This window comes from Pituophis catenifer, unplaced genomic scaffold (assembly GCF_029215685.1).
Source record: "Pituophis catenifer annectens isolate HBS135680 unplaced genomic scaffold, rPitCat1.0.hap2 SCAF_1, whole genome shotgun sequence".
NCBI classification, from domain to species: domain Eukaryota; kingdom Metazoa; phylum Chordata; class Lepidosauria; order Squamata; family Colubridae; genus Pituophis; species Pituophis catenifer.
The window spans coordinates 276271360-276297212 of NW_027256881.1; the positions used below are offsets into that span (position 1 = coordinate 276271360).

At 39.0% G+C, this 25853-nt stretch overlaps 1 protein-coding gene across 1 annotated transcript in view; it reads right to left on the reverse strand.

Moving 5' to 3' along the window:
• Positions 1-25853, reverse strand: part of LRP4 (LDL receptor related protein 4) — a 108382-nt gene that overhangs the window by 56331 nt on the left and 26198 nt on the right. The window contains exon 2 of the mRNA XM_070935642.1: positions 4344-4493. Coding sequence (XP_070791743.1) covers positions 4344-4493 — 150 coding nt within the window. The remainder of the gene's footprint in view (positions 1-4343; positions 4494-25853) is intronic.

Here is a 25853-nt window from a genome sequence, read left to right on the forward strand (position 1 = left end):
ATATTTTTTTGGAGAGGGGTACATTCAGGGCTTTAAAGGAACCAAAACAGAAACCCTTTAAAGCTAAACCCATTTTTTCCCTTAATCCCTGCACCCCAAAAAAATCCCTGGAAAAATCAGCTTAAATTTGTGTGTGGCCATGTACAGGAGTGAAATAAATATCCCAATGCTCCGAAAGTACTGCTAATGACCATAATTTTGCTCCTTAAATTCCGACAAGTCCCTCCTCCAATACACTTTTAAAAAGTTAAAGTGTTCAGCTAAGGCTAAGCCCATTCTGTAGGGCTTCCTTTGGAAGTTACATATGGGAGTTCTGGAGAGCATGTAGAATTCACAATCTACCAATTTCTAGCTTGTGTGAACCTAGCCAATTGTGTCTAGTAAACAAAAGAGGGGCAAACAAGTCATAGCATAAAGCAATATAGATGAATAAAATCACTGAAACAGGTGGCATTACAGCCCTACTATTTCAAGAGCCTTGGTGGTGCAGCAGACTAAAGTGCTGTTAAGTAGCACCAGCTGCCTTCAATTACTGCAAGTTCAAATTTCACCAAGCTCAAGGTTGACTCAGCCTTCCATCCTTTCGAGGTAGGTAAAATGAGGACCCGGATTGTGGGGGCAATTAGCTGACTTTGTATAAAAAAGAACACCACTTAGGGGGGGCCGAAAGCCCTACTAAGCAGGTATATACAAAAGTATGAAGGCTATTGCTTAATGCATTGTAAGCCGCCCTGAGTCTCCGGAGAAGGGCAGCATATAAATCGAACCAATAAATAAATAAATAAATAAATGAACTGTCCTTATTTCTTATCTATGAACAAGACATGTTCAATTCTCCCAAACATTATATACAATTATTTCAATTTTTTAAAAAAGGATCACTGTCTATGGAGATTCTCAGTCATTCAGGACATGGTTGTCCCAAAAGTGCTTTTTTTCAAGAGGAAACTGGACTTTCTGGTTTTTCTTTGAAGACGTTTTGTTTCTCATCTAAGAAGCTTCTTGGATGAGAAGCGAAATGTCTTCAAAGAAAAACCAGAAAGTCCAGTTTCCTCTTGAAAAAAAGCACTTTTGGGACAACAAAAATTGCTTCTAAATATAAAATATCCTCTTTTAGTTACTGGGGCTCTGCGATAGTTCGTATTTGATTCCAAGATGGAGCTTCAGAAAACATGTGGGTACAAACACTGCATTATTCTTCTGTCTCCAACCGCTGCCCTTGACATTCCTTTGAAATCAAATACGAAGCACTGCACACACAGACCCCCTCAGTTATTAAAAATAATTAGGCCAAAGAAAAGATCACTAAAAACATACAAAACACCTGAGGTTTACAACTCTCTTCATTTACATCAGGTTTACAAACTACTGATAAGGAAAGGGAAGGGATGGGAAGGGAAGGATACTCAACAGCAGTACAGGTGGTCCTCGACTTACAACAGTTCATTTAGTGACTGTTCAAAGTTACAACGGCCCTGAAAAAAGTGACTTATGACCATTTTTCATACTTACGACCATTGCAGCATCCCTATGGTCATGTGATCAAAATTCAGACGCTTGGCAACTGACTCATATTTATGAAGGTTGCAGTGTCCCAGAGTCACGTGATCTGCTTTTGCGACCTTCTTATAAACAAAATCAATGGGGAAACCAGCTTCACTTAACAACTGTGTTATTAACTCAACAACTGCAGTGATTCACTTAACAACTATGGCAAGAAAGGTCATAAAATGGGGAAAATTCACTTAACAAATGTTTTGCTTAGCATCAGTAATGTTGGGCTCAATTATAGTCCTAAATTGGGGACTACTTATATTTCACAAAGGGATGTTGCATAATTATAATAGAATAACAGAGTTGGAAGGGACCTTGGAGGTCTTCTAGTCCAACCCCCTGCCCAGGCAGGAAACCCTACACCACTTCAGACAAATGGTTATCCAACATCTTCTTAAAAATTTCCAGTGTTGGAGCATTCACAACTTCTGGAGGCAAGTTGTTCCACTGATTAATTGTTCTAACTGTCAGGAAATTTCTCCTTAGTTCTAGGTTGCTTCTCTCCTTCATTAGTTTCCACCCATTGCTTCTTGTTCTACCCTCAGGTGCTTTGGAGAATAGCTTGACCCCCTCTTCTTTGTGGCAGCCCCTGAGATATTGGAACACTGCTATCATGTCTCCCTTAGTCCTTCTTTTCATTAAAATAGACATACCCAGTTCCTGTAAGCATTCTTCATATGTTTTAGCCTCCAGTCTCCTAATCATCTTTGTTGCTCTTCTCTGCACTCTTTCTAGAGTCTCAACATCTTTTTAAAATCGTGGCGACCAAAACTGAATGGAATATTTCAAGTGTGGTCTTACCAAGGCATTATAAAGTGGTATTAACACTTCACGTGATCTTGATTCTATCCCTCTGTTTATGCAGCCCAGAACTGTGTTGGCTTTTTTGGCAGCTGCTGCATACTGCTGGCTCATATCTAAATGGTTGTGCACTAGGACTCCAAGTTCCCTCTCACAGTTACTACTATTGAGCAAGGTACCACATATATTGTACCTGTGCATTTTGTCTTCTTTTCATTTTGTAGAACCTTACTTTTTTATTTAATTAAGAGATGTAAAGAAACTGACCCCTGACAGGGTCCTAATATACTGTAATTTTTTAAAAATAATTAAGTTTTGGAAATCAGATATTTCAGTGACATAAACTTATGAGATTCACTTTCACTTGGATTTCTATCCCTACAGTATATACTGCTATTGTATTAAAAACTATATGCAAAGTGGGATATCTTATTTTTCTCTGCATTCTTTGTAATGAAGATTCTTTTAATTTATTTGTAGATGTCAGATCCAGAAGCTCTAATTACTCCGAAAGAGACTTTCTAAGAGACTTTATTTATGTGTTTTCCTAAAATCCACTTAGAAACCTGGAAATCTCAAGGCTGTGTTTTGGACTAAGTTTTTTTTTTTAAATCCTAACAAAGAACAATAGCAAGTAATTTTTGGTAAGGAAGCAACATAGATGTACCTAGGTAGGTATAGGGAACTGAGCCTAATTTAAGAGAAACTTTGATTGAAACTCAAACTTTATATTGTACAGCTAAGGATGGCGTACATAATGCTCCTCCCCACTACTTTTTATAAGTGTTGTCTTTAAAGAACACACATGCATTTGCAAAGTAAATATAAAATAAAAGAGTATTTGATTATTTTTAATATTAGCCACCTCTAACAGCTCTAATGTAACTCCCATTTCAGCAATGACATTTAGTCAGTGCATTTGGGTTATGTGTCATTTTGTTTTGCAAAATAAAAATATGTATTTGGAGAAAGCGTGGAAAAGGGGGTCCTCTTCAGTTTAATATGGTACAAGTTCTACCTTCACAGGTATATATAGTAGTTGACTCCCGTTTCAGTTTTTGAAGGAATTCAATTCTCTCTCCCCCCTCTCTCTTTCTCTCTCTCTCTTTCTCCCCCCCTCACCCCGATAATCCTACAAAAATGACTGTAGAAACAATTGCATAAATGGCAAAAAAAAATTAGCATCCAAGATCTGCCATCACTACTGGCTTCTTTCAGAAGGCATCACAGTAGAAGAAGTGCTGAATACTATATCCTTCCTGACTCTCCTGTGGCCATGTTTCACTCTGCATCCTTCTTTTGTCTCCAGTCCACTTTCTCCCCTCTCCTAATACTCCTCATTCTCAACTAATGAGTGTATTTAAAAATCTCCAAGATCCCTATTTATTTATTTATTTATTTATGTAATTTATATGCCGCCCTTCTTCCGAAGGACTCAGGGCGGCTTACAAAAGGAACATAAAAAATTACTTATAATTTATTATTAGCTTATTAAGCTAATTTATTATTAGCTTATACTTTCCTCTATCATCATCAGCGCCAGTTATAAACTTTGTCTGCAACTGCCAATCAGTGAGTGGTGATCTCAAAATGCGTAACAATCCAGAAGTCAAATCACCACTTACACTTCTTTTATAATGATGTGATAGTGGAAGTTGAGTCCCTCTTAGGTCATAAAATAAACACAAAATGCAAAACTCTATTTTGCTATATCCAAGGAGTACAAAAGATAATGTAACAAAACCCTGCCTCCACTAGTTTCCAAGAAGGTCAAAGACAGTGGTTGGAGAGTGATCAGATTTCAGCATTTCATAATTTAGCAACATGCATTTGGTCTTCCGGACTCTAATAATAGAGTCTTAAAGTGACCCTTTAGGAAAAATAAGCCATATGCCTATTTAAAAGAACCAAATGCAAAAGCATAAAAAACACATGGAAGTCTTCTTCAGCTTCAATCCCTCCCTCCTAATTATGGATTATTTTCTTACTACAACCATCTTCATCACTATGGTCCCCACAGTCGTTGTCGCCATCACACTGCCATTGGGCAGGGATGCAAGTGCATTCGCCAAAAGCACTAACAGCACAGGTGAAATGGTTGCGGCCACAGGAACATTCAGAGCTGCTGCTAGCTGCACCTGCGGGAAAGAAATAATCAGTATTATCTTAGAGAAGAGTCTAGAAAGATAAGGATACAAAAAAGCATTCATATAAGGTCACCTTGCAAAGTATTTTCCAATTTATGTCAAGCAATCTATTATTCTACAGCTAACTGAATACAACTACTAAACGCAGCCAAACTGAGCCTATAACGTGTGTGCATATTATCAGGAAATGAATCCACTGTACTGAATAAATAGCGTAATTAATTTTCTACTTTCAGATGGATGAATGAATTAAAAATGAATTATCCTATGAAAAATATATTTTTTGACTATTTGTGGTGTTAATTCTCTGACAAGAATTACAAAGTGTGGAAAAAATATGTATATTCTTCAAAGTAAGCAAAAATGCATTTTTCAGGAAATATGTGGCAAAGATGTGAATAGTTGGCAAAATTATGTGCATAGATAGACATGCATGTTAGATAGAAATGTGTGTGCATTGGCACTGCAAATTTTTCTTCCAAAACAGTCTCAAAAGATGGAGACTAGGGATGAATTGTAGTTAAAATTGGACAAATGAGAAATATAGAAAAATTGTAATGTATCCAAATGCTATTTTTAATTTACAGTATGAGGAATTTCAATATGATACAGTATATCATTTGGTTAACTTTACCATGTCAATGTGCACAAGAAAAATCTCCATCTTTAATTATGGTATGTTGCATAGCAACGTATGCAATCTATGGTAATAATATGTGCTCTAACAAAACATTTTATAAATATGTTTTAGATTATCCTTACAGCTTTGGGGCAGAAACAAAAATGCCAATTAAACAAAGTTATTAATAACAATAGCTAAACCGAAAGAATACACAACAGTGAGACAAATGACAATGTCCCATTTTCAAATTCATTGTGTAATGTCACTTTATTTCTATTTCATAAACAAGTAGTGCTCAGTGTGTGTCATTTCCTTACATTTCTGTTTGGTTTTTTTTATAATCTCAAAGTGGCTCACAAAAATATAATAATTTTCTCTCTGTAGTAGCAGATAGCATGAAATAGCATTTAATGATGATATTAGCCATAATATGAGAGAAAAGAAGGGAGAAAAAAGATAGCAGATTTGAGGAAAGCCAAATTCCTTTCAAGTGAACCCTACCTCTAAAAATGGGACATGTGTTTCTGCACCATTCAAAGGGTTTCAGAAATCCAGAAGAGGATTCATGCCTTTGAATATGACTCTGTCTCCACCTTGCATTCCAACCCCAGTCAGCCTAGAGATCCGGAAATGCTTTGGAAGTCAGGGCACCTGACTCCTGGGCAAGCAAAGCAGTTATTTAGGGAATAAAATATACTCTTCTCGTTGTATCAGAACGGTCCTGGTGCTCTTAATGATGCTTCAGATTCTAAATCGGAAATAGCCGCGGGATCTCTTCCTTTGCTGAGAAACTTGCAAATTGGCAAAAGGCAGGACAATAAGGAATGGCTATGAATCATTTCCCTTTCTAAGAGTAGCGGCAGGCACAAAACTTCAGGCTTTCAAGATGCACTTAGATCAGGGGTGAAATCCAGCAGGTTCTGACAGGTTCTGGAGAACCAGTAGCGGAAATTTTGAGTAGTTCGGAGAACCGGCAAATACCACCTCTGGCTGGCCCCAGAGTGGGGTGGGAATGGGGATTTTGAAATATCCTTCCCCTGGAGTGGGGTGGGAATGGAGATTTTGCAGTATCCTTCCCCTGCCATGCCCACCAAGCCACACCACGCCAACACCAACAGAACCGATAGGAAAAAAAATTTGGATTTCACCACTGACTTAGATGCCTTGCTAGCATGCATGAGAGAGAAAGAGGGAATCCCAAATACTGCCAACCCCTTAGCAGGCTGCTAAACTAGGAGCTCAAATTGGTGGGACAAATGTTAAAGCATTAAAAATAAGGCGCTGCAAAAAAACACACACTCAGCCCAGAAATGTGTGATTTACCCCCAGAACCAATCTCACAAATCCTTTCACACACAAATACTGTATATTCTTGGTTTTTCCCACAAGTATTCTTTTTCAGCAAAGCTGCTGAGTTGGTTCTACAATGAGATAATTAGGAGGCAGAAACACCTACAATACAATGCAAATACTGAGAAATCTGCTCTGACCAATCTTCTACTCACTCCTACTTTATTCCAAGCATTGTTTTATAGGAAGACCCATTTTTTTTAACTTTCTCCCTCCCCTTGCCAGAGTCTCCAATTGCATGATTAATCAATTGCCCCTACAGTGAAGAAACATTGATTACAAAGCAGTGTAATCTTGCTTTGGAGAACTGCCAAATAGCAACTATTTCTCCACTTCTCTCTTAAGAAACTGATTCGATCCTCAAGTGGCAATTCTTCAGTGAAAGAAAGTACAGTTAATCCTGTTTTAATGGAGGGATTTGTTGACCCGTTGTTTAAATAGAGAATTCTTCAGGCAGAAACTGAGAAAGTCACTTTGCATTCATACATACTATTGTGGAAGAAACAACGCTCACTTACAGAGCCCATCTAGCAGAAGTGGCAGAATTCATTTCAGATTGAGTCCTTTGGCTACAAGCGGAGTGAAAACTTTGCAGAGCAGCAAAACACATAGCTGGAACACAACATCTATACTGTGTTTCATAATAATAGCTCTGGGAAATGGCCTGTGATTAAAATATATACGGAGGAAGAGGGCTAAATGTTTTAACTCTTTCTGAGATATTCCTTGACAAAGTGAGTATCGATTAATCAGAATAGAGCTGGAAGGGATCTTGGAGGCCTTCTAGTCCTGCCCTCTGCTCAAGCAGGAGATCCTATACCATTTCAGACAAGTGACTGTCTAGTCTCTTCTTAAAAACCTACATTGATGAAGTATCTACAACTTCTGAAGGCAAGCTGTTCCACTGATTACTTGTTCTCACTGTTAGGTAGTTTCTCCTTAATTCCAGGTTGTTTCTCTCCTTGATTAATTTCCATCCATTGTTTCTTGTCCTGTCCTCTGGTGCTTTGGAGCCAAATGTTGTGAAAAGTTAAGCTTCTTCCAAATTTAGCTATTGGGTCATTCATAAAACCTTATTCTGATATATTGATATCTAACTGGAATGTGTGATTCTAAAGAAAAAAGACCTGAGTTAATTCTGACTACAGATTAATTGCTTCCCTAATGGCTTGCTAGAGCCTTTCACACACTTTTGTTCATCTGAAAATATTGAGGCTTACACGGAAAATTCTGACATTGAAAAGTCTCCTTTTCATTCTCAAGAAGCCGTGAACAATACAATAGACAAATGCAGAAATGTGCCTTGAAAGCAAATATTGCAAATACTGAAATCATTTTTTTCCTGATTCCCTGTTGAAAAATTCTGAAAGTTTTCAACAATGTGTCTTATTTGTTCTTATGTAGGCAAGCAACTAAGAACCAAAACCATTGCTATTTATATTTCAAATTTTCAGACGTGATCTATTTCCTGCCTACTTGTATTTTAGGAGCAAGAGAAAAGATCTTGCCTTTGACGATCTATTCTAGAGTGAAGTATTAAGTATCAAATTTATTTTGTTAAGGGAAACACTGTAGAGAATTCATACTGAAAATAATAGGTTTCACGCCTTATATATACAGCAACAAAGGCCCATGAAACTGCAAAATAAGCAAAGTACTTAAGGTAAAGTTACAAGATTACTTCAAGAGAAACTGAGCTGCAGGATCCTGTATTAACTGATTTGTAGATACTTCTCCCAGAATAACTCCTAGTATCTCAAACTGACAACTGTCTGTTTACCTTCTCTATCAGATAGCAGATATTGTTCTTATCGCCTGTCTTCCAGAAATCCTAGTATTGTCATTTTCTAGTTTTTAATACCCATCCAAGCACCATTCTTTCCTATAAAGGTAAAGGTACAGGATTCCCCTGTCCAGTCATGTCCAACATTTCTTGGCCGAGGGACCAGCATTGTCTGAAGACATTTCTGTGGTTGTGTGGCCAGCAAGACTATACACCACAAGCGCATGGAATGCTGTTACTTTCCCACCAAAGAGGTACTTATTTATTAACTTGCATTTGCACACTTTTGAAACTGCTAGGTGGGTAGGAGCTGGGGTAAGTAGCTTGAACTCATCTCGTTGCATGATGCTGGGTCTCAAACCTGGGTTGTCAGCTTTCCAGTTTTTAACCGCTGAGCGATGGCACCTTCCTATTCTTTCCTATATTTATTGGTAAAACACTTCTTGATATTCTACTCACAATGTATTTAACCACCCCTATGTAGCATAATTGTACATATCATCTCAAGATCATGTTCCTGGATAAAAGGTTAATCTGTAATAGCGCCATGCTTTTAAACTATATTCACAATCAGGACCTCTAAAGATAATTTAGGGAAAAATCCTAGTTTTAAGACCTAAATTATGCATAGCCAACTGGTTTGTTGGACTATTCAGTTGGACTTTTTAATCATTGGTGACTGAATAGGCAACACCTTCATGTCAATTTCAATTAACAGCTACTGAGCATTCTGTGCATTCCAAAAGAGTCCTTGATGGTATTCAGTCTCTCCTTACTTGAAGCCACAACAATCTGCCAAAACTCTGATACTTAGATACTTCCAAGGCATTAGCTGCAATCCATTCCCTTAGTCTAATATATCATAACTACTAAATCTGTCCAAATTCACAGAGGTCAAATTCAACTTCATTGCTCAATTTGCTATAGGCAGCATATAGAATTCCAGGTGGTAGAGATCCTATGCTTCCTGTTCTTCATAATGCATTTCCTGATATTAGAAATATATATGGGTATGTTCTAAAATTTCATCTTAAATGTAGTCTCAGAATATCACATTGCAAGCTACCCAGTGACTCTCCAGTAGGAAAAAAAAGCCAATACATTTAATCTTGAGATAGTATTTTATGTTTATTTTTTAGCTATGTATTAGAATGCATTCTAAAATCAGTATTTCCCAAGGCATAGACTCTCTACGAAAATTTTGAGCTTTTTAGCAACAATGAACGACGAATAATGAAAATATATAAAATGATCAAAATATGGAAAAAGTATTTTAATAGTAATTGTATTAAAGATTATGATTACAACAATAAAAACTAATATAAACTAAAAAAGACGGAATAAAAAGAAAGAATAGAAGGTGCAGAAAAGAAAAAGGAAAAAAGAGAAAGAAAATAGTAATAGTAATATATGTGTGTTTGTGAATATATCTATAGATGATATAGATATAGATATATAAATATAGATGAGACTTGTCACCTTCATCACAAATATAAACAATTTTAGTAACATCATCTCTTAAAATACAGCATATGATCTCTTCTTCCCATATCCCTATCCGTTATCTATAAATATATTCATAAAGCATTGACATTTCAGTCCTGGTGTCAGCCAAAGTCCATTAAGTGTTACCAGAGATAATAATGTATCTACTTAAGCCAGGGTCAAATAAACCAACTTTATGTTCTTTCCTTTTACTTCTAACAATCTTAATCTTTAGTCCATTCAAAAAATATATTTAGAACTTGATTTCTTTTCACTTTTTTTGTCCCTTCTTATGAGATTCTCAATAAGCCTCTTTTGTTAATCTATTAAATCAATATATAAAAGTTATCGACATCACTCTCTTAGTTCATTGTTTGTATATCTCTTTTAATAATTAAGACATCACTCAGGGGAAATTATGAGTGAAAGCTTTTCTCCCTTTTTCAAAATATTCAGGTTCATTGAAATAAAACAGATAGGAGGACACTCAGAACAGGAAAAAAACGTATTTGACTTGCACAATCAAATAATGATCTATGAAATTTATTATTATTGGCTCAAGGTGACTTGGCTTTTAAATGTTTTAGACAAATACAAATATAGGGAAGTAGATGTCAATGAACTATAATAACTTGATGTTGATTTTTTGATTGATGCAAGTGAGCACCTTCTGCGCATGTGCGCGGCCTTCCATGCATGTGCTTTGCTTGTGCGCATGGCTTGCACGCATGCACGCGGCTTAAAAATGTGGCTAAGTAGGATGGTATAGTGCCAGGGCAGGTAGGCAGACTCACCCACAAGTCACAACTACCAATTTGCCCAAACCGGTCCGAACCAGGAACAGCCCACCACTGCTCCTGTGCTTGGTAACATTCTATAAATTTTAGCCTTCTGTCTCTCACTATTAGTAACCAATTTCTCTCTGTCTAGAGCTAATTAGTACTAAAGGATCTGGTCCCTGTTATATATCCAGAGGCCAATGAGTTTGCAGTGTTAGCAATTTAGCAGCGTGGAATGCTCAACATTCCTTTTCTCTCTTCTTATACTCCTAAACTACCATCCCACAATATGTTAAATATGTATTTATATCAACCTCTTTTCTGTGTTACTAGGCTAAGAATTCAATTCACTAATAGGGATATAATTTTCCAGCCCTAGAGCATGGGAAGGAAATAAGAGCTTGTTTCTATATCAGATTTTTGAGGGCTGTAATCCAACTCTTTTCAGGATTGTGATTTGCTGAATTTCAACCACAACTCTTCTGTTAAAGCAGATTTCCCCAAAGTGACACATTCCAGATGTTGTGGACCACAACCCCATCATCTTCAGCTTCCTCAGCTAATGACTTGGGAGGGAAGCAGTTGCAGCCCGACATATTAGAATGGCACCAATATGAGAAACATTTTGTGAAAGGGTCAGCAGATGAGTTCTTTTGGTGTAATCTTTTCCTTGTTAATGGTGAAGCATCTATGCAACACAGCTTCCTTGTCATTATTTGATGTTTTACTAGAGGCTGGGAAATCAAGCCACAGCAGCTTAGTTTTTGCAGAAGAAGGTCTCTGGAGAAAAAGATGATGGTAAATGTGGCTTTGTGGCAAGAATGAGGTAGAAACCTCTATTCTGCAATGCCCAGACAGAGAAGCTTCAAAAGCAGAACCACAAGATAAATGCAGCTATCTTGGGAGAAAGACGTTTTTTTTAAAACATGTAACAAAAACACATATAGTATTAGGTTTCTCTCAAAGAATGAGCAAAATAGGAAAACTTATTAACTGCCAAACTGAACTGACTATGTCAAAACCAGGCCAAGCTCATCAAGTAAGGAGTACCACACAACCACAATGTCATCACGGATCCCCCACTGCTTACCAGAAAATTGAAAGAAATTCAGACTTGAAAGTAAAAGGAGCCTTAGCCATTATTTTACGGGATGAGGGGAAACCATTTGATAAATACTTTTTATGGGTTCATATGGGGCTAGACATTTCCAGTAGGGTTGCCAGAAGCAGAACAAGACGTTCAGTGGTGAAGTTACAACAGCACAGCAATCCAAGCAGGAAAATTTGACCCTGCACAGCCCACCCACATCTTGAGTACGTCCAGAGAGGTTCATGAACTTATGTTTTAGCTCTTGCTGTTCTAGTGCTTCAAGCCTTCTCTACTGAAAAGGAATTTCCTCAGTTTCTTAAGAACAAAAACCATCCCTAATTCTTCCCAAGAAGTGGGATTTGGATCTATTAATTCCCCTGCTTATAATCAATTCTGATATTTAATACTAAGGTTTTATCTGTAAGTGGGAGTTAACAAGGCTATGATCTTAACTGAAAGCCAAAATAAGAGACCAGGGAGAAAACAAATTACTTCAGCAACTTTCTACCAGAAATTATCTGGGTTTATTTTGTGCTTTATTACTTCTGAGGCAATAAATCACCAATTGGCAGATACACATCAGTGAGTATTAGATACTCATTGCTTAACTTCAATGCATATACTTCACTTGTTGATGTAGTCTTGACTCCAGAATAGAGCTAGATACTAAAACAAGACATTAGTTCAGTTGGTTCCAAATGTGACAATGTAATTTTTCTTTCTCTTTATCCTTACATCCATTCCAGGGGTGAAATGCTTCCGGTTCGGACTGGATCGCCCGATCCGGTAGCGATGGAGGTGGGTGGTTCAGAGAACCGGTAGCAAAAATCCCTGCCCCCCCCCCATGCCCAGCTGAGCCGCGCGATCATCAGAGGCTTTTTTTCTTTTAAATGGCTCTGACAATCCCAACTGAGTTGCCTGATCGGCAGAGAGTTTTTTAAAAAGCTCTGACGATCAGGCAACTCAGCTGCGATCATCAGAGCCTTTTGAAAGCATTTTTTTTACAACCTCTTCGTCAAAGAGGTTGTAGAAAAAATGGTTTTAAAAGTAAAAAGAAAAAATTGGCCACACCCACCCAGTCACATTACCCCCACCACCACCAAGCCACGCCCACAAAACCGATAGTAACAAATTTTAGATTTCACCACTGATCCATTCCCATCTGTCACTTGTCCAGCTTTGGCCAACAAACTGCTGACTGAATGTGTGGAAATTACAATTCCCAGAATTTCCAACCAGCATGGCCACTGACCAGGCTGACCGAGATGTGACAGCTGAAATCTGTATCCCAAACACAATGCAGGGCACCAAGTTGGGGAAGGCTGCATTACACACACCATTAAACAAACTCTACGGAAACCAATTTAGTGTTACACTTATGTGCCAAGATTTCCGTTCTTCAACTCAGGAAGTAAAAACAAAGCCTTCTGCTCCACTTCAGCAATCAAAGGGCAGCCCTTCTCTCTCACTCCCCTGTCCACTTATGCCCTGAGCGAAGGGCAATTGGTATTCCATGTTATTGGAAAACAAAACTCAGTCAGACTCTTGGGACATTGGTGTAGGTAGTGTACTACTTTTAGATTCTAATCTTAAATAGGAAGAGCCAACTCCAAAACAACTATTGACACTGGAATTAGATTGCCAGTCTCCTGGCAGAATCCCAAAACTTAAATGCTACTGTTATTCAGAGTTCTGAATTAGCTTTGGATGTGGGGAGTTTGTGTTGATCAACAGCCAAAAGTAACAAGAAGGCTGGAAAGAAATTTGTCAAATGTTGATAAAGCCATAGGAGGAAAAATTCAGGGATGCTACCAAGAAATACAAAGAAATTTAAAATATGCACAATAGAAAAGAGAGAACTTTAGAAAAACTCTTTTATAGAGATAGCTTTGGGAGACCCATTCAGGCCAGCTTTCTCCAATCTGATCTTATGTCTACTTGTACTGAACCATGTTGGCTTACAAGCTGCAAACTAACCTGCCTGCGAGGCATCGATTTGGGAAGGATTGGCTGGGACAACTGAACCTCATTCAAATATGCACATTAGTGTCATCTGAGAACCTGGGAAACAGTGGCTTTTGATTAATTAAAAAAAGTATCAGGTACATCTCAGAATTCTGTATTGACCTCATTGCAACAATCAGCACTAGAATATGGTTCTCTGTGCAGAATACATCATTTAAAAAAATATTTGTGGGTGGGTGGGGGAACAGGTAAATATGCAGAAAATTATACAATGCTTATTTTAGATCAGGGGTGTTAAATTGGATTTCTTTGAGGGTCGGATCAGCATTGTAGTTCTCCTCTGCGGGCCAGCTGGGGGGGGGAGACAGGATGGGAGGTCCCCCCCACGCCCCATTTTGGCTGCCAGAGACACCATGGGCCAGTCCTTTGCTATTTCCAGGCCAACCCCACGGGCCAGATTTAAGCACCCTTGAGTTTGAGACCTCTGTTCTAGATGAACAAAATATGTAGAAGGAAAAGAATTCAAGATTTTTGTGACCAGATTTCGAAACACTTTGTTACATAATAATGTTTGTGTATTCAAAGACAGATTATACCCAGTACTGATATTTTTTTATTAGATGGATTGACCCAGACTCCAAAGAACCCCCTTATCCTTGAACTAATTTAATGAATGCACCAAGATGCAAAGAATTAGTGGCCATTATGTACGCACACTAGTATGTAGGCCAAGCTGCCACATCTCTATGCACCTATGATTGTACAACATTCAGCTGATCTTTCAATACTGCTCACCTGCAGCTACATACATTGCTTAGCTGGGGAAAACAATGAACAGAAAGAAAGATGAAACATCCTCATAGGACATCTTGAAATACATAGAGATTTTCTATACTTCATTGTTCCCGGTGTCCTGCAGCAATCTAATTTTGCAACTGGTGAAATTTAGGAACAAAAAGCTACAATGGCAATTGGGTAACAAGAATAATGAGAGAGAGTAGGATGGCATGATAGCGCTTTCAAAGCTTTAATGCCAGGTGGTGAGCAAATAATTCATGATTCAGCCTACTGCAGTTTAACGACGGGGTCCTCTTTTTTGTATGTATTCAGCACAAGCTGTTTGGCTTTAAAGGCAAAATTGGAGCAAAAAGATTCATTCCAGTAAAAATCAGCCTCAGCCAATCTGGGAAATCTTTAGATGTATGGACAGACTTCTCAGCAGCAATCATGTTAATTGGGAACTCTAGGTATTGTTGAAGACAGATGGAATAAACTAAGATTCTAGGAAATACAGATGAATAGCAACTATCAGATCCCAATGTTAAAAGATAGTTAAAACCTAGTCCACAGAAATATCACTAGCAATGCATGTTAATGTTTACAAGATGTACATTATCATTATTTATTGAATTCTTCCAAAATTGCTCAGAGTCCTTTACATATCTTAATCTTCTCAAAAATTCATGAAGGCAGACAATTATTATCATAGAATGATGGCAAAGACTAAAGATCTGGAGGACTTTTAGCTGCTATCACATGTTCTTAACTTGCATACTAGAACCCTCCTATAGCTTTAATCAAATAGCATTATTTAGAGGACTTATTATTTATATATGGCCATCCATATAATATACATGGCTCTGGGTGGCTAATAGTATTTAAAATGATAAAAACATATGCAGAATTAAATAAAACCCATAGCATTTAGAAAAAAATTAAAAAGTCACAACTGAACACTCAACCAAGCAACAGGCTCTGTCTCACACTCAGAGCTCCAGACTTGTGCACAGTCACATCTGCAGAGCCAAACAGAAGGCCAACAGAGACAGGGTTAATGTGATCTCTGAAGGATAATATTCTAGAGAGCAGATGCCACAACTGAAAAGGCCTGACCCAGGCTTCACCAACTAACACTCCTTAGGAGACAGGACCTGCAGCATGCCTCTCCTCCTAGACCAGGTGGGATGGGTAGAAACAACAAGAGATCCCATAAGTAACTCAAGTCATGAAGTACTTTAAAGGCAATTACAATGATTTTGAATGGCATCAAGAATTATGACAGGTAATAGTCTTATTTTTTTCCACATGGTGAAAAGGTTTTCCATTTTAGGAAGAACAATTTCTACCTAAGCCGGAGGTAGAAATTTCTATTCTTAAATTAATATTTACAGTTCATGAACCATTAGTCCACTTGCTATGTTACTCCTTATTTGAAATTCCATGTTAAATAGCCTCCCGTTCATGATGAAAACATCTCTTAAACATTCACTCTTTAAAACAAGAGTCATTAATGGACTTTATTTATATGACCTCAGGGAGGAGCAATCAGCAGCCCACTTCTTCCTAGCAGAAATATGCAACATCTCCTCTCTGAAAAGCATGTTGTCTGTACCTATAATTTCCCACCCTTCTCAAATGTGCATTGGACAATGTGTAAACCCAGTAAGAATATTCCTGAAGGCATATAAAGGACCTTTGTTCTCCTTCCAATTGTGTCTTACAGAAATATTTCCAAGCCAGTGGTCACTCACATATGTGAAGGGGTTCCTTGCAAGGCCTAAGGAAATATTAAAAGGGTGAGAAAAGTTTCCACCCATTAAAAGTATGCTCACCTCCATCTGTATTTTCATTTTGAAAACACGACATTCCCAAGTAGAGGAGGGAGAAAGACAAGCATGGATTCTCCCCAAACCTTCTTCACAGCACACACACCCTCCCCCTTTTCACAATGCTCTCTAGTGGCTTTAACATATTAAACAAGTGACAGAGCAGAGGGCAGATCAGATCAGGCAGCCTTCAGACATAGTGGCAGTTCTCTAACAAACTGCTCAGACATAACAGAAAGACAAATAAAACGAACAACGGGGGAGAGACATGGACAAGCGAGCTTCTCATTCCTATTCTAGCTGTCACTTTTCTCATTCAGGTGAAGACTGAAACAATGTGGACTTCTCAAGCATAACTACCCTGGCCCAAGAATTCGTAAATGCCTCAATATTTTTTTTTTTTACTTACAGTAGAAAGAAACATTTTAGGAGCTCAGCATTTTTGAGGATTGGCAAATAAATGTGCGAACAACCCTTTGGGTGAAAAGTTAGAACAAGTACAGTAGATTAATTTGCACTTTCATGTTTCCTAAAAGCAGAGACATGGATAGAGGAATTTTAAGGCATATTGGCTGGAATTGGTTGAAAGAAGAGAAAGTGTGTGTACATGTTTGTCCAGTTTGTTCTGTGAAAGAGTTGAATGTGTCAACAGAAACATAAAGGTTGAACGCAATTGGTTTGGGGTACTTAAAGTAAGAACTGTGTGGTAAAAGAAGAAAGAGAATGGAGAATGCAGGGGTGCCAAATGAATCCATTTGAATTCAGTTCAATTACTTCAAATAAATAAATACACTTCTTTGGCTTACTGCATCTTACTCCTTTTCTGAACACATTGTTTATCCTGAAAGGGAATAGCACGATGGGTATATATTACTGTTTGCATGCATGTATACAAGCTGGCCTTTTTAGATGCTTTCATGACAAGAGCAAACATTTGTTGGAGAGGTTGTCTCAGGGCTTTTCAGTTAAGATGTTTATATAAGAATAGCTGCATAAGTATACTTCCTTATTAAATGAAAATAAAACATTTTAAAGCAAAAACATGTGCGGCGTAAAGATACACTCTACTTCTCAGAAGCTGTTCATTGTTACCTCTTGCACCATTTCAGTTCAAAGTTCTGCCAAACCTTTTCTAGGCTACCTTAACAAATTACTCCCTCCCCCATTTCTGCATTTAACTCTTCCTATTATTAAGGGATGCGATGGCTCAGTGGCTAAGCTTGTTGATTGAAAGGTCAGCAATTCAGCGGTTCGAATCCCTAGTGCTGCGCAACAGGGTGAGCTCTCATTACTTGTCCCAGCTTCTGCCAACCTAGCAGTTCAAAAGCATGTAAAAAATGCAAGTAGAAAAATAGGGACCACCTTTGGTGGGAAGGTAACGGCACTCTGTGCACCTTCGATGTTGAGTCATGCCAGTCACATGACCACAGAGATGTCTTCGGACAGTGCTGGCTCTTCGGCTTTGAAACGGAGATGAGCACCATCCCCTAGGGTCGGAAACGACTAGCACATGTGTGAGGGGAACTTTTACCTTATTTTTCCCTATGCAGAGGTGAATAATAATGGCATTTTTCAGTTGTCAGGAACACACCAAGATCCTACAACCCTGCAGTTCATATTATCTATACTAATTGCAAAACCCAAGGCATTTCTCTCAGATTTTCAAAATGATGCCTTCCTAGAGGAGGTCAGGGTTTAACTGATCCACCATCCTATTTCAAACAGTGATCAATCAGGTATCTTCACAAGTGCTTACAGCAGGGCATGATCATTAATCGCCTCCTCCAGAACATTGCTTTTAACACTTCATGCATAGATGTATATTCCTCCTGTGTATATAGTTTCCATTCAGCTGCCAAGACCAACAGCTGTTGATATAAACCAGCCATTGCTCTCCCTGGACCCTCCAGATATACTGGGAGTACAAACCTTAAAATCCTCACCCTGCACCACTTTCTGATGTCCAGTTGCCTCTTGAAAAAGCACCTTTGGGACAACCATGACCTGGATGACTGAGAATCTTCATAGACATGTCCACTGTTGCCCTCAATAGAAGGAAGAAGCTGATAGAAAAGCCTCCACAAAGCTTCACACCAGGGGTGGGTTCTAACCAGCTTTACTACCGGTTCTCTTTGTGTGTGCGTTTCGCGCGCATCGCCTCTTTGGTCGCGCGCTTTGCAATCCGCTCTGCCGCACCTCTCAGCTAGGCGAAAAAAGAAGAAATATAAGGTCGGAATAATGCAGGGGTGGGCGGGAGGACCCAGCTCCCGAAGAAAGAGAACCGGTTCGGTGATGTAATAGCGTCACCGCTACCAGCTCGGCCAAAGTGGGCCAAACCAAGAGCAACCCACCACTGCTTCACACTGGAGAGGTGGGTACAAGTGAAAATATAACACTATTACAGTGGCTCTCAACCTTTTCTTCACCATGAACCCCCCTTCATATATCGTTTTGACCACGGACCATGACCATGGACCCCCCCCCAAGACTTAAGATTTAAATTGTAACATTTCTTCAAGCCTTCATGGATCCCCTTGTGATGACATTGCAACCCCCCTCCCTAGGGGTCTGCAGACCACAGGTTGAGAATCACTACACCATTACACTATTATATTTTTAGATCATCTGGTAGAGACTACATATTCCACAAATGTAAATCTGTTAGCTGACCACTGGGTCTTCCTATTCTAAATATATATTTGCTCCTGGCTATCTTAAATCCGCTTGGACACGCTCATATAATGTGCTGGTGCAACAGCATATGACAGTACAGTAACAACTCCTACAGTTGTTGGCCAGCTGGTCCAGAATGCAGAGGCATGTGCAGTATTGGATGACCACAATGTACTCATGTAACATTGCTGGTTTGGAACAGCATTGACTCTCAGTAGGCTTACAGGTACAATTTAAGGTGCTGGCTGTCACTCATGTGGTATGGAGCCAGGTTACTTGTAGGACCACCAACACAATGGCCTCCAATTGTCCCATTCGATCTGGTAGAGTGGGCACATGCTGCATCCTCTTGGTGAAGCAGCAGCGTGAGTCCTAGAAAAGGTCCCTTCTCTGTCAGGGTGCCCGCCCCATGAAATGGCCTCTGGGTAGTCCTCGGGTTATGACCACAATTGAGCCCTAATTGAACTTAGCAACATTTTTGTTGCGAAGTGAGACATTTATCAAATGAGTTTCCCCCCATTTTACAACCTTTCTTGCTATAGTTGTTAAGTGAATCACTGTAGTTGTTAAGTTAGTAACTCAGTTGTTAAGTGAATCTGGCTTCCCCATTGACTTTGCATGTCAGAAGGTCGAAAGCATGACTCTGGAACACTATGACTGTCATAAATATGACTCAGTTGCCAAGCATTTGAATTTCAATCATGTGACTGTGGGGTTCCTGCAATGGTCATAGGTGTGAAAAACAGTTAAAAGTCACATATTTCAGTGCCACTGTAACTTCGAACAGTCACTAAACGAACTGTTATAAGTCAAGGCCTACCTGTATTTCTATTCACCACTCAGACTTTCATTGGCCATTTACATTTGATTTGTAAATATATAAATAATACATGCAACTCCTTACAAAGGGTTAAGACTTTGTTGCCATATCCCAGTAGCATGCCCGTAACTCTCCCAGTTTTGTGTCTGCAATAATCTATGGGAGTTTCAGATTGTTCCTTTGATCGAGTGAAGTTGCAATTAATCAATGGGCTACTATAAAATAATACGCTACATGAACTAAACGGAGAGGAATCTATTCAGCTCAGCTCGATCTGGCTAGCCAAATCTCATGACCAGCTGGGATGCCCCTTTCCTTGCTTGCTCAGCAGGATGCCCCAAAATGGCGTGTGAACAGTCCCCTGCAGCATTAAAGTGAACAATTGTCTCTGCCAGTGTCATTCATCTCCTTCTGTTGCCAAGCTGTTTTGTTATTTCTGGTCCCCTTTCACCTTACAGGGAGGGGCTTTAGGAGCCCAACTGCTTGGCTGCAATACAAGAAGTACATATTTTTAAGGAAAGTGTATTATCATTTGTTTTTATTATTATTAGCAGGGAGGGAAGATTAGGAGATGAGCACTGCACGGCAGACAGAAGACAGAACCTTGCTTAAGTTCTCAGGCCCCAGTTGACCTGTTCCATTCCACCACTGATCTGCCTCTTCAAGGGAGTGCAGAGTTTGTAGGAGAATGGGGGTCATGGGAGAACAAAACTCTTTTCTTCTTCAGGAAGTGGGGGGCTACAATTACTAAGAGGCAGTTTCCTGGTGGAAATCAACATGGGGACTAGCTCCTGCTTGTTTTGTGTGCAAGTGAGTGGCCTTTCATCCTCTCCTCCTCATTCATTTTAGATCATTGAGAGGGAAGCAGGACATAAGGACCGTGCCATCCACAGTTCAATGGCACTCCACCCCTACCAAGTGGCTCAAATAAAAAGGCAGTTGCTACAACACAAAACTAAACAGGAGGGGCATTCCAACAGGGGCCCGCAGAAGAAAAACATTCAAACTTGACCCTCTGCAAACAGCCATAAGAATGGGAGGCATCAGATGTTGTTACTCTTTAGCCAGAACTGCATTTTCCCAGCTCAGGGACACTGACATTTTTCCAGGTCAAAAACTATCTCCCTTCTTAGGCTTTCCATTCTTTTCCCTAGCAAAGTCAACTTAACTCCAAGGATGAGTCGCAGTAACAAAAGCAAGCTTTTTAGGTTGGTTACAGCTTTGGCTGAATTGACAGATCGTGCCAAATCACTTTTTGTTTAACTATGATTTACTGACTAAATCCCCATGGGTTGGATTCGTATTTGGCTGTAAACCATGATAGCTGTTCAATACATTCCACTGAAGCAAAAAAACCCACCAACATTACCTTACAGTTCAGCATGATGCATGGACTTACCCAGTGGTGGGATTCAAATAATTTAACAACCGGTTCTCTGCCCTGATGATTTCTTCCAACAACCAGTTTACCAAACTGCTCAGAAAGTTAACAACTGGTTCTCTCGAAGTGGTGCGAACTGGTTGAATCCCACCACTGGACTTACCCATTAGAGAAATGTGCTAGCTATCTCAAGAAAGAGATAAAGAGTTGAATACTGCTTTCTAGAATGTGAATACTACATGTGAATTTGTACAAATGCAATGGTTCTTTCACTCTGAAGGTGTCAGCATGTAGCCAAATTTAGCTGGATTTCGTTAGCATTTGGAGGATGAATGCTAGTCTGGTAAGACAAATGAGCACTTCAGAAGAAGATAATGGCAATCACTTTCATGCTGTTGCCAAGAAAGCAGAATATATTTCCTTTTAAGTAGAGAAGTAAAGGAATATATATGTCTAACTGTGCTCCATTCACTTCTGCTTGACTGTTTACAATGCTTAGAGTTATACCTTTTGATTTCACTGTAGAGCAGGGATGTCCAATCTTGGCAACTTTAAGATTTCAAATGAAATTTCAAATTTCATTTGTGGATTTCAACTCTCCCACCAGAAGTTGTGGAAATTAAGGACCACCAAGTATTAAAGTTATCAAGGTTGGACACCCTTGCTGCAGAACATACTGGGATCAGTAGAGTAGTGCAACCTCGATTAGATGAAATATTAAAATAGTTCAACTATTTTTAAATTGAGTCTTTTTCACAAGCTAATAGGATTTCTCCCCCTTTTTCTCTAGCATGTATGAATTCATTCAGGTAGGTACAAATTTTAAATTAGGCATCTGCTCTTTCTGAGTGGCAGATGACAATAACTACAAAGAGAATATAGGATGTGCATATAGAGAAGATTATCTGAGATTAATCTGAAGATTAATCTGATGTTGAAAATCAAGTTTTCCCAGTCAGAATAAGGGCACCCATAAAAAAACACTCCATATATTATCTCCAGGATACTTGCACTCCTTCTACATATAACATTATTCTATTATTTTCTTTATTTATTCTATATTATTTACTTCTCAGATTTTTCTGACTGCATCATGTTCATTATTGCTGCTTTTAATTTGGGGGCAGGGCATCATGGCAACCTTGACTTCTTAAAAATTAAAATATAAAATAAAAGCAGGTCAGCCAATCACCTAAAGAGAGGAGAGGAGAACTGAGGGACCTACCCCAAGGAAAGAGACTTCATTACTTTGGCAGAACAATTCTGTTAGGGCTCTATTGGTACAGCCGGAACTGGCAATTCCATCTCTAAGCTCCGAGGTTATGAAATGACAAATCACGTGACCGCACAAGACTTAGCAATCGCTTGTACTTCCATTGTTAAGTGAATCAGTGTGGCCATTAACCAAGACATCACTGGACCATACCTTAAGATTTCACATTTGCCTTCTCCATTGCTTTACTTGTTGGAGGCCTGTTGTGAAGCTTGCACATGACAATCACATGACCATGGGATCTTAAGATGGTCATAAATGCACACCAGTTGCAAAGTGCCTGAATGGAAATCACATGGCCCCTGAATGCTGCAAGGGCCATAAATGTGAGGATTGATTACAAAACTGTTTTTTTTTTCAAACAGTCTCTAAACAAGGCAGTCGGTAAACAGGGCTACTTAAAGTTAGCCAAAGTCCTTCAGAAGCTGGTGGTCGTATGAAACAAGGCCTCCAGAAAAGAGTACAAGGAGTGAATTGGCTTACATCAGAAAAATAAATCCAAACATCCTATAGGTAAACATTTTAGGGTTTTAAAAGTCAGCTCCATTACTTGCAAGTAAATTCAGAATCCTACAGAACCAATATAATTGTTTTAAAATTGATGCAATATATTCCAAAGTAGCCAGTGTTTGTTAGCCAACTGGCAGTGACCCTCTGTACCATTTGCAATTTTCAAATACTTCTGCAGTTCTATGTTGATTGATTGATTGTTTACAAATGGTTCTGCGCCACTTCAATAATACAATTCTAAGTGCCTATGTTTGCCTATGAAGTCCAATTTCCATCATCCCTCGTCAGCAGGGCAAACAGTCAACAGCGACAGAAGTTGTAGGCCAGTGTTCGAGTTCCTTGGTCTATTTTGACTGTCAACAATTTCCCAGAGCTCCAGGCAGAGAATTTTTGAATCAGTCACCACCCCTAATGCTTTAAATAGAAGTTCTGAAAATCAAATTTGGGCTAGTCTCTGGCTTTTAGCATTGTGGACCTCTATAATATTGAATATATATACAGTCAGTTATGGTTAATAGCAACAAATTAACTCTCATTACATATGGACTAGTCTTGTCCATTGCAGGCATTTCTCATGATAATCAATACATTGGGGAATATCAAAGAGCAGTAGAAATTGAAAAATCAGAAGAGTGATGGCAAGGCCTATTTATATACTTGCCACCAATTCCTTATTTTCTTCAAACTATTGATCTATTGAACTATTGAGTACTTTTTTGGGGGGAGGCAAATTCTCAGTAGAAATGTAATGCTACATTAAAAAGCAGAAGGTATAGGTAAAGTTTACACACTTAAACTTTGTTCAGATATAACTATTAATCATGCTGATTTACTATTATGGGAATGAAAATGTGATAGATTCCCCTAAGGCAGGGATGGCAAACCTTTTAGACACCGCATGCACAAACTGAAAGGTGCGCGTATGCGTGAATGTGCACATGCGTGGACATGCATGCATGCACAGCAGAGACCCAAAGACCAACTGGCTGGCAAGAGGCGGGGCATCCCAACACTGGCAACGCGGCAAGAGGTAAGATCTTTTTCTTTCCTGAGCTTCTGTTTCGTCGTTTGCAGGGAAACAGAAGCTCATGCAAGAAATGCCACAAAGATCTGACCTGGGGCGATGGCACGTGTGCCAGCAGAGAGGGCCCTGCGTGCCACATCTGGCACATGTGCCATAGGTTCACCAGCACGGCCCTAAGGTGATAGCAGTAACACCAGTGGTAGGATTCAGCCAGTTCGCACCACTTTGGGAAAACCGGTTGTTAACTTTCTGAGCAGTTTGGCAAACTGGTTGTTTGAAAAAATAATTAGGGCAGAGAACCGGTTGTTAAATTACTTGAATCCCACCACTGAGTAACACCTAGAAATTTGGGATGAGCACTGACTAAATTTTTATTGTAACTCAGAATTGGAAGCCATTGTAACCAGTTCACAATCTCTGAGATGTTACAGAAATTGTACCCAGTCCCCTGTTTCAGTTCCTTTGCCCAGATTCCTGTTCTCCCCTTTGTGTGGGGATACTTTAGCCTTTCTTCACTCGTTCTCCTTCAGATTGTTAATTGTATGTTCACATTCTCTGCATTCCTCCTCTGAGAATCTCTTACTGCTAGCAAAAGACTGTCACCCCGAGACATCTCTTCCTGCAAATGTGGCCAGAAGGATATCAAACGTTCTTTTAATTTTCTTTTTAAATGAACCATGGTTTGTCACTATAATGCAAGATAAAATGCGGTTGGCTTAAAGTACTGAACTAAGCTTCAGATCCAAGCTTGTTCACTTAAGGACATGAATCCCAAAGGCTTATCTGGCTTCACTCGGATAATGTTAATTATGGTTAATGTAATCACAGATAGATAATAGGGAAAAAAAGAAACAGCCAAACATGTTGCAGAAAACCATTAAAGGTCTTTTGAAATTGGAAAAATTCTTCCACTTTTTAAAAATTATTTCATTATACAAATATTTCTTCAGATTGAATATTAAGGGCTGGGTAAACGCTTCTAAAAAAGACTTGGACTCCTTCAGTCATATTATCTTTCTTAAGAGATGGAGGGGAGCATATGAGACAATACAAAAGCAAGTAAAGCGTGGGATTAATTTAACAGCAAATAAAATCTATCGGCAGGCTTATTGAGGATTCTGGATATGTTTTGGACTGGATGTAGTTTTAGAACAGTTTTCTAAGGCAACCTCATGTCTTGACAATGCTCCCAAGTTATTATAATGTGTAGCCTGGTAACGAAATCCTAATTGCAAAAAGGATGAGCAATCACTTCTCACATTCATGGTTAGTACCTCAACCATGACTAGAATGTGTTTCAGTTCACTTGCTCTCATTCATTCTATCTTCCCTTTTAAACAATGTGTTAGGGCAGTGTTTCTCAACCTTGGAAGCTTGAAGATGGGTGGACTTCAACTCCCAGAATCCCCCAGCCAGCGGTGCTGGCTGGGGGATTCTGGGAGTTGAAGTCCACCCATCTTCAAGCTTCCAAGGTTGAAAAATACTGTGTTAGGGAATCCACTGCCTTAATGGTACTGAAGGGGCAAAAAAAGAGCAAATTACATTTCCTGTTCAAATTTCTTAATGGAGGTTTTGGTTTTGCAAAAAACAGAACAGAATAACAGAGTTAGAAGGGACCTTGGAGGTCTTCTAGTCCAACCCCTGCTCAAGCAAAAGTCCCTGTGCCATTTCTGGCAAGTGGTTGTCCAGTCTCTTCTTAAAAGCCTCCAGTGATGGAGGTTGAAATTGAAGGGCATGTTCACAATTTTAGTACAACAATATATTATTTATTTATTTATTGAATTTGTATACCGCCCTACTCCCGAAGGACTCAGGGCGGTGAACAGCCAAATAAAATACATATAATACAAATGTTAAAAAACCATTAAAATACAATTAAATAATTGGCCCGGAAAACAAAATTTAAAACACCCCAAATTCATAAGACAAATTTAAAATTTAAAAATTTAAAAAATTAAAAAAAAAAACAGTTTAAAAGAGAGGTTAGGCC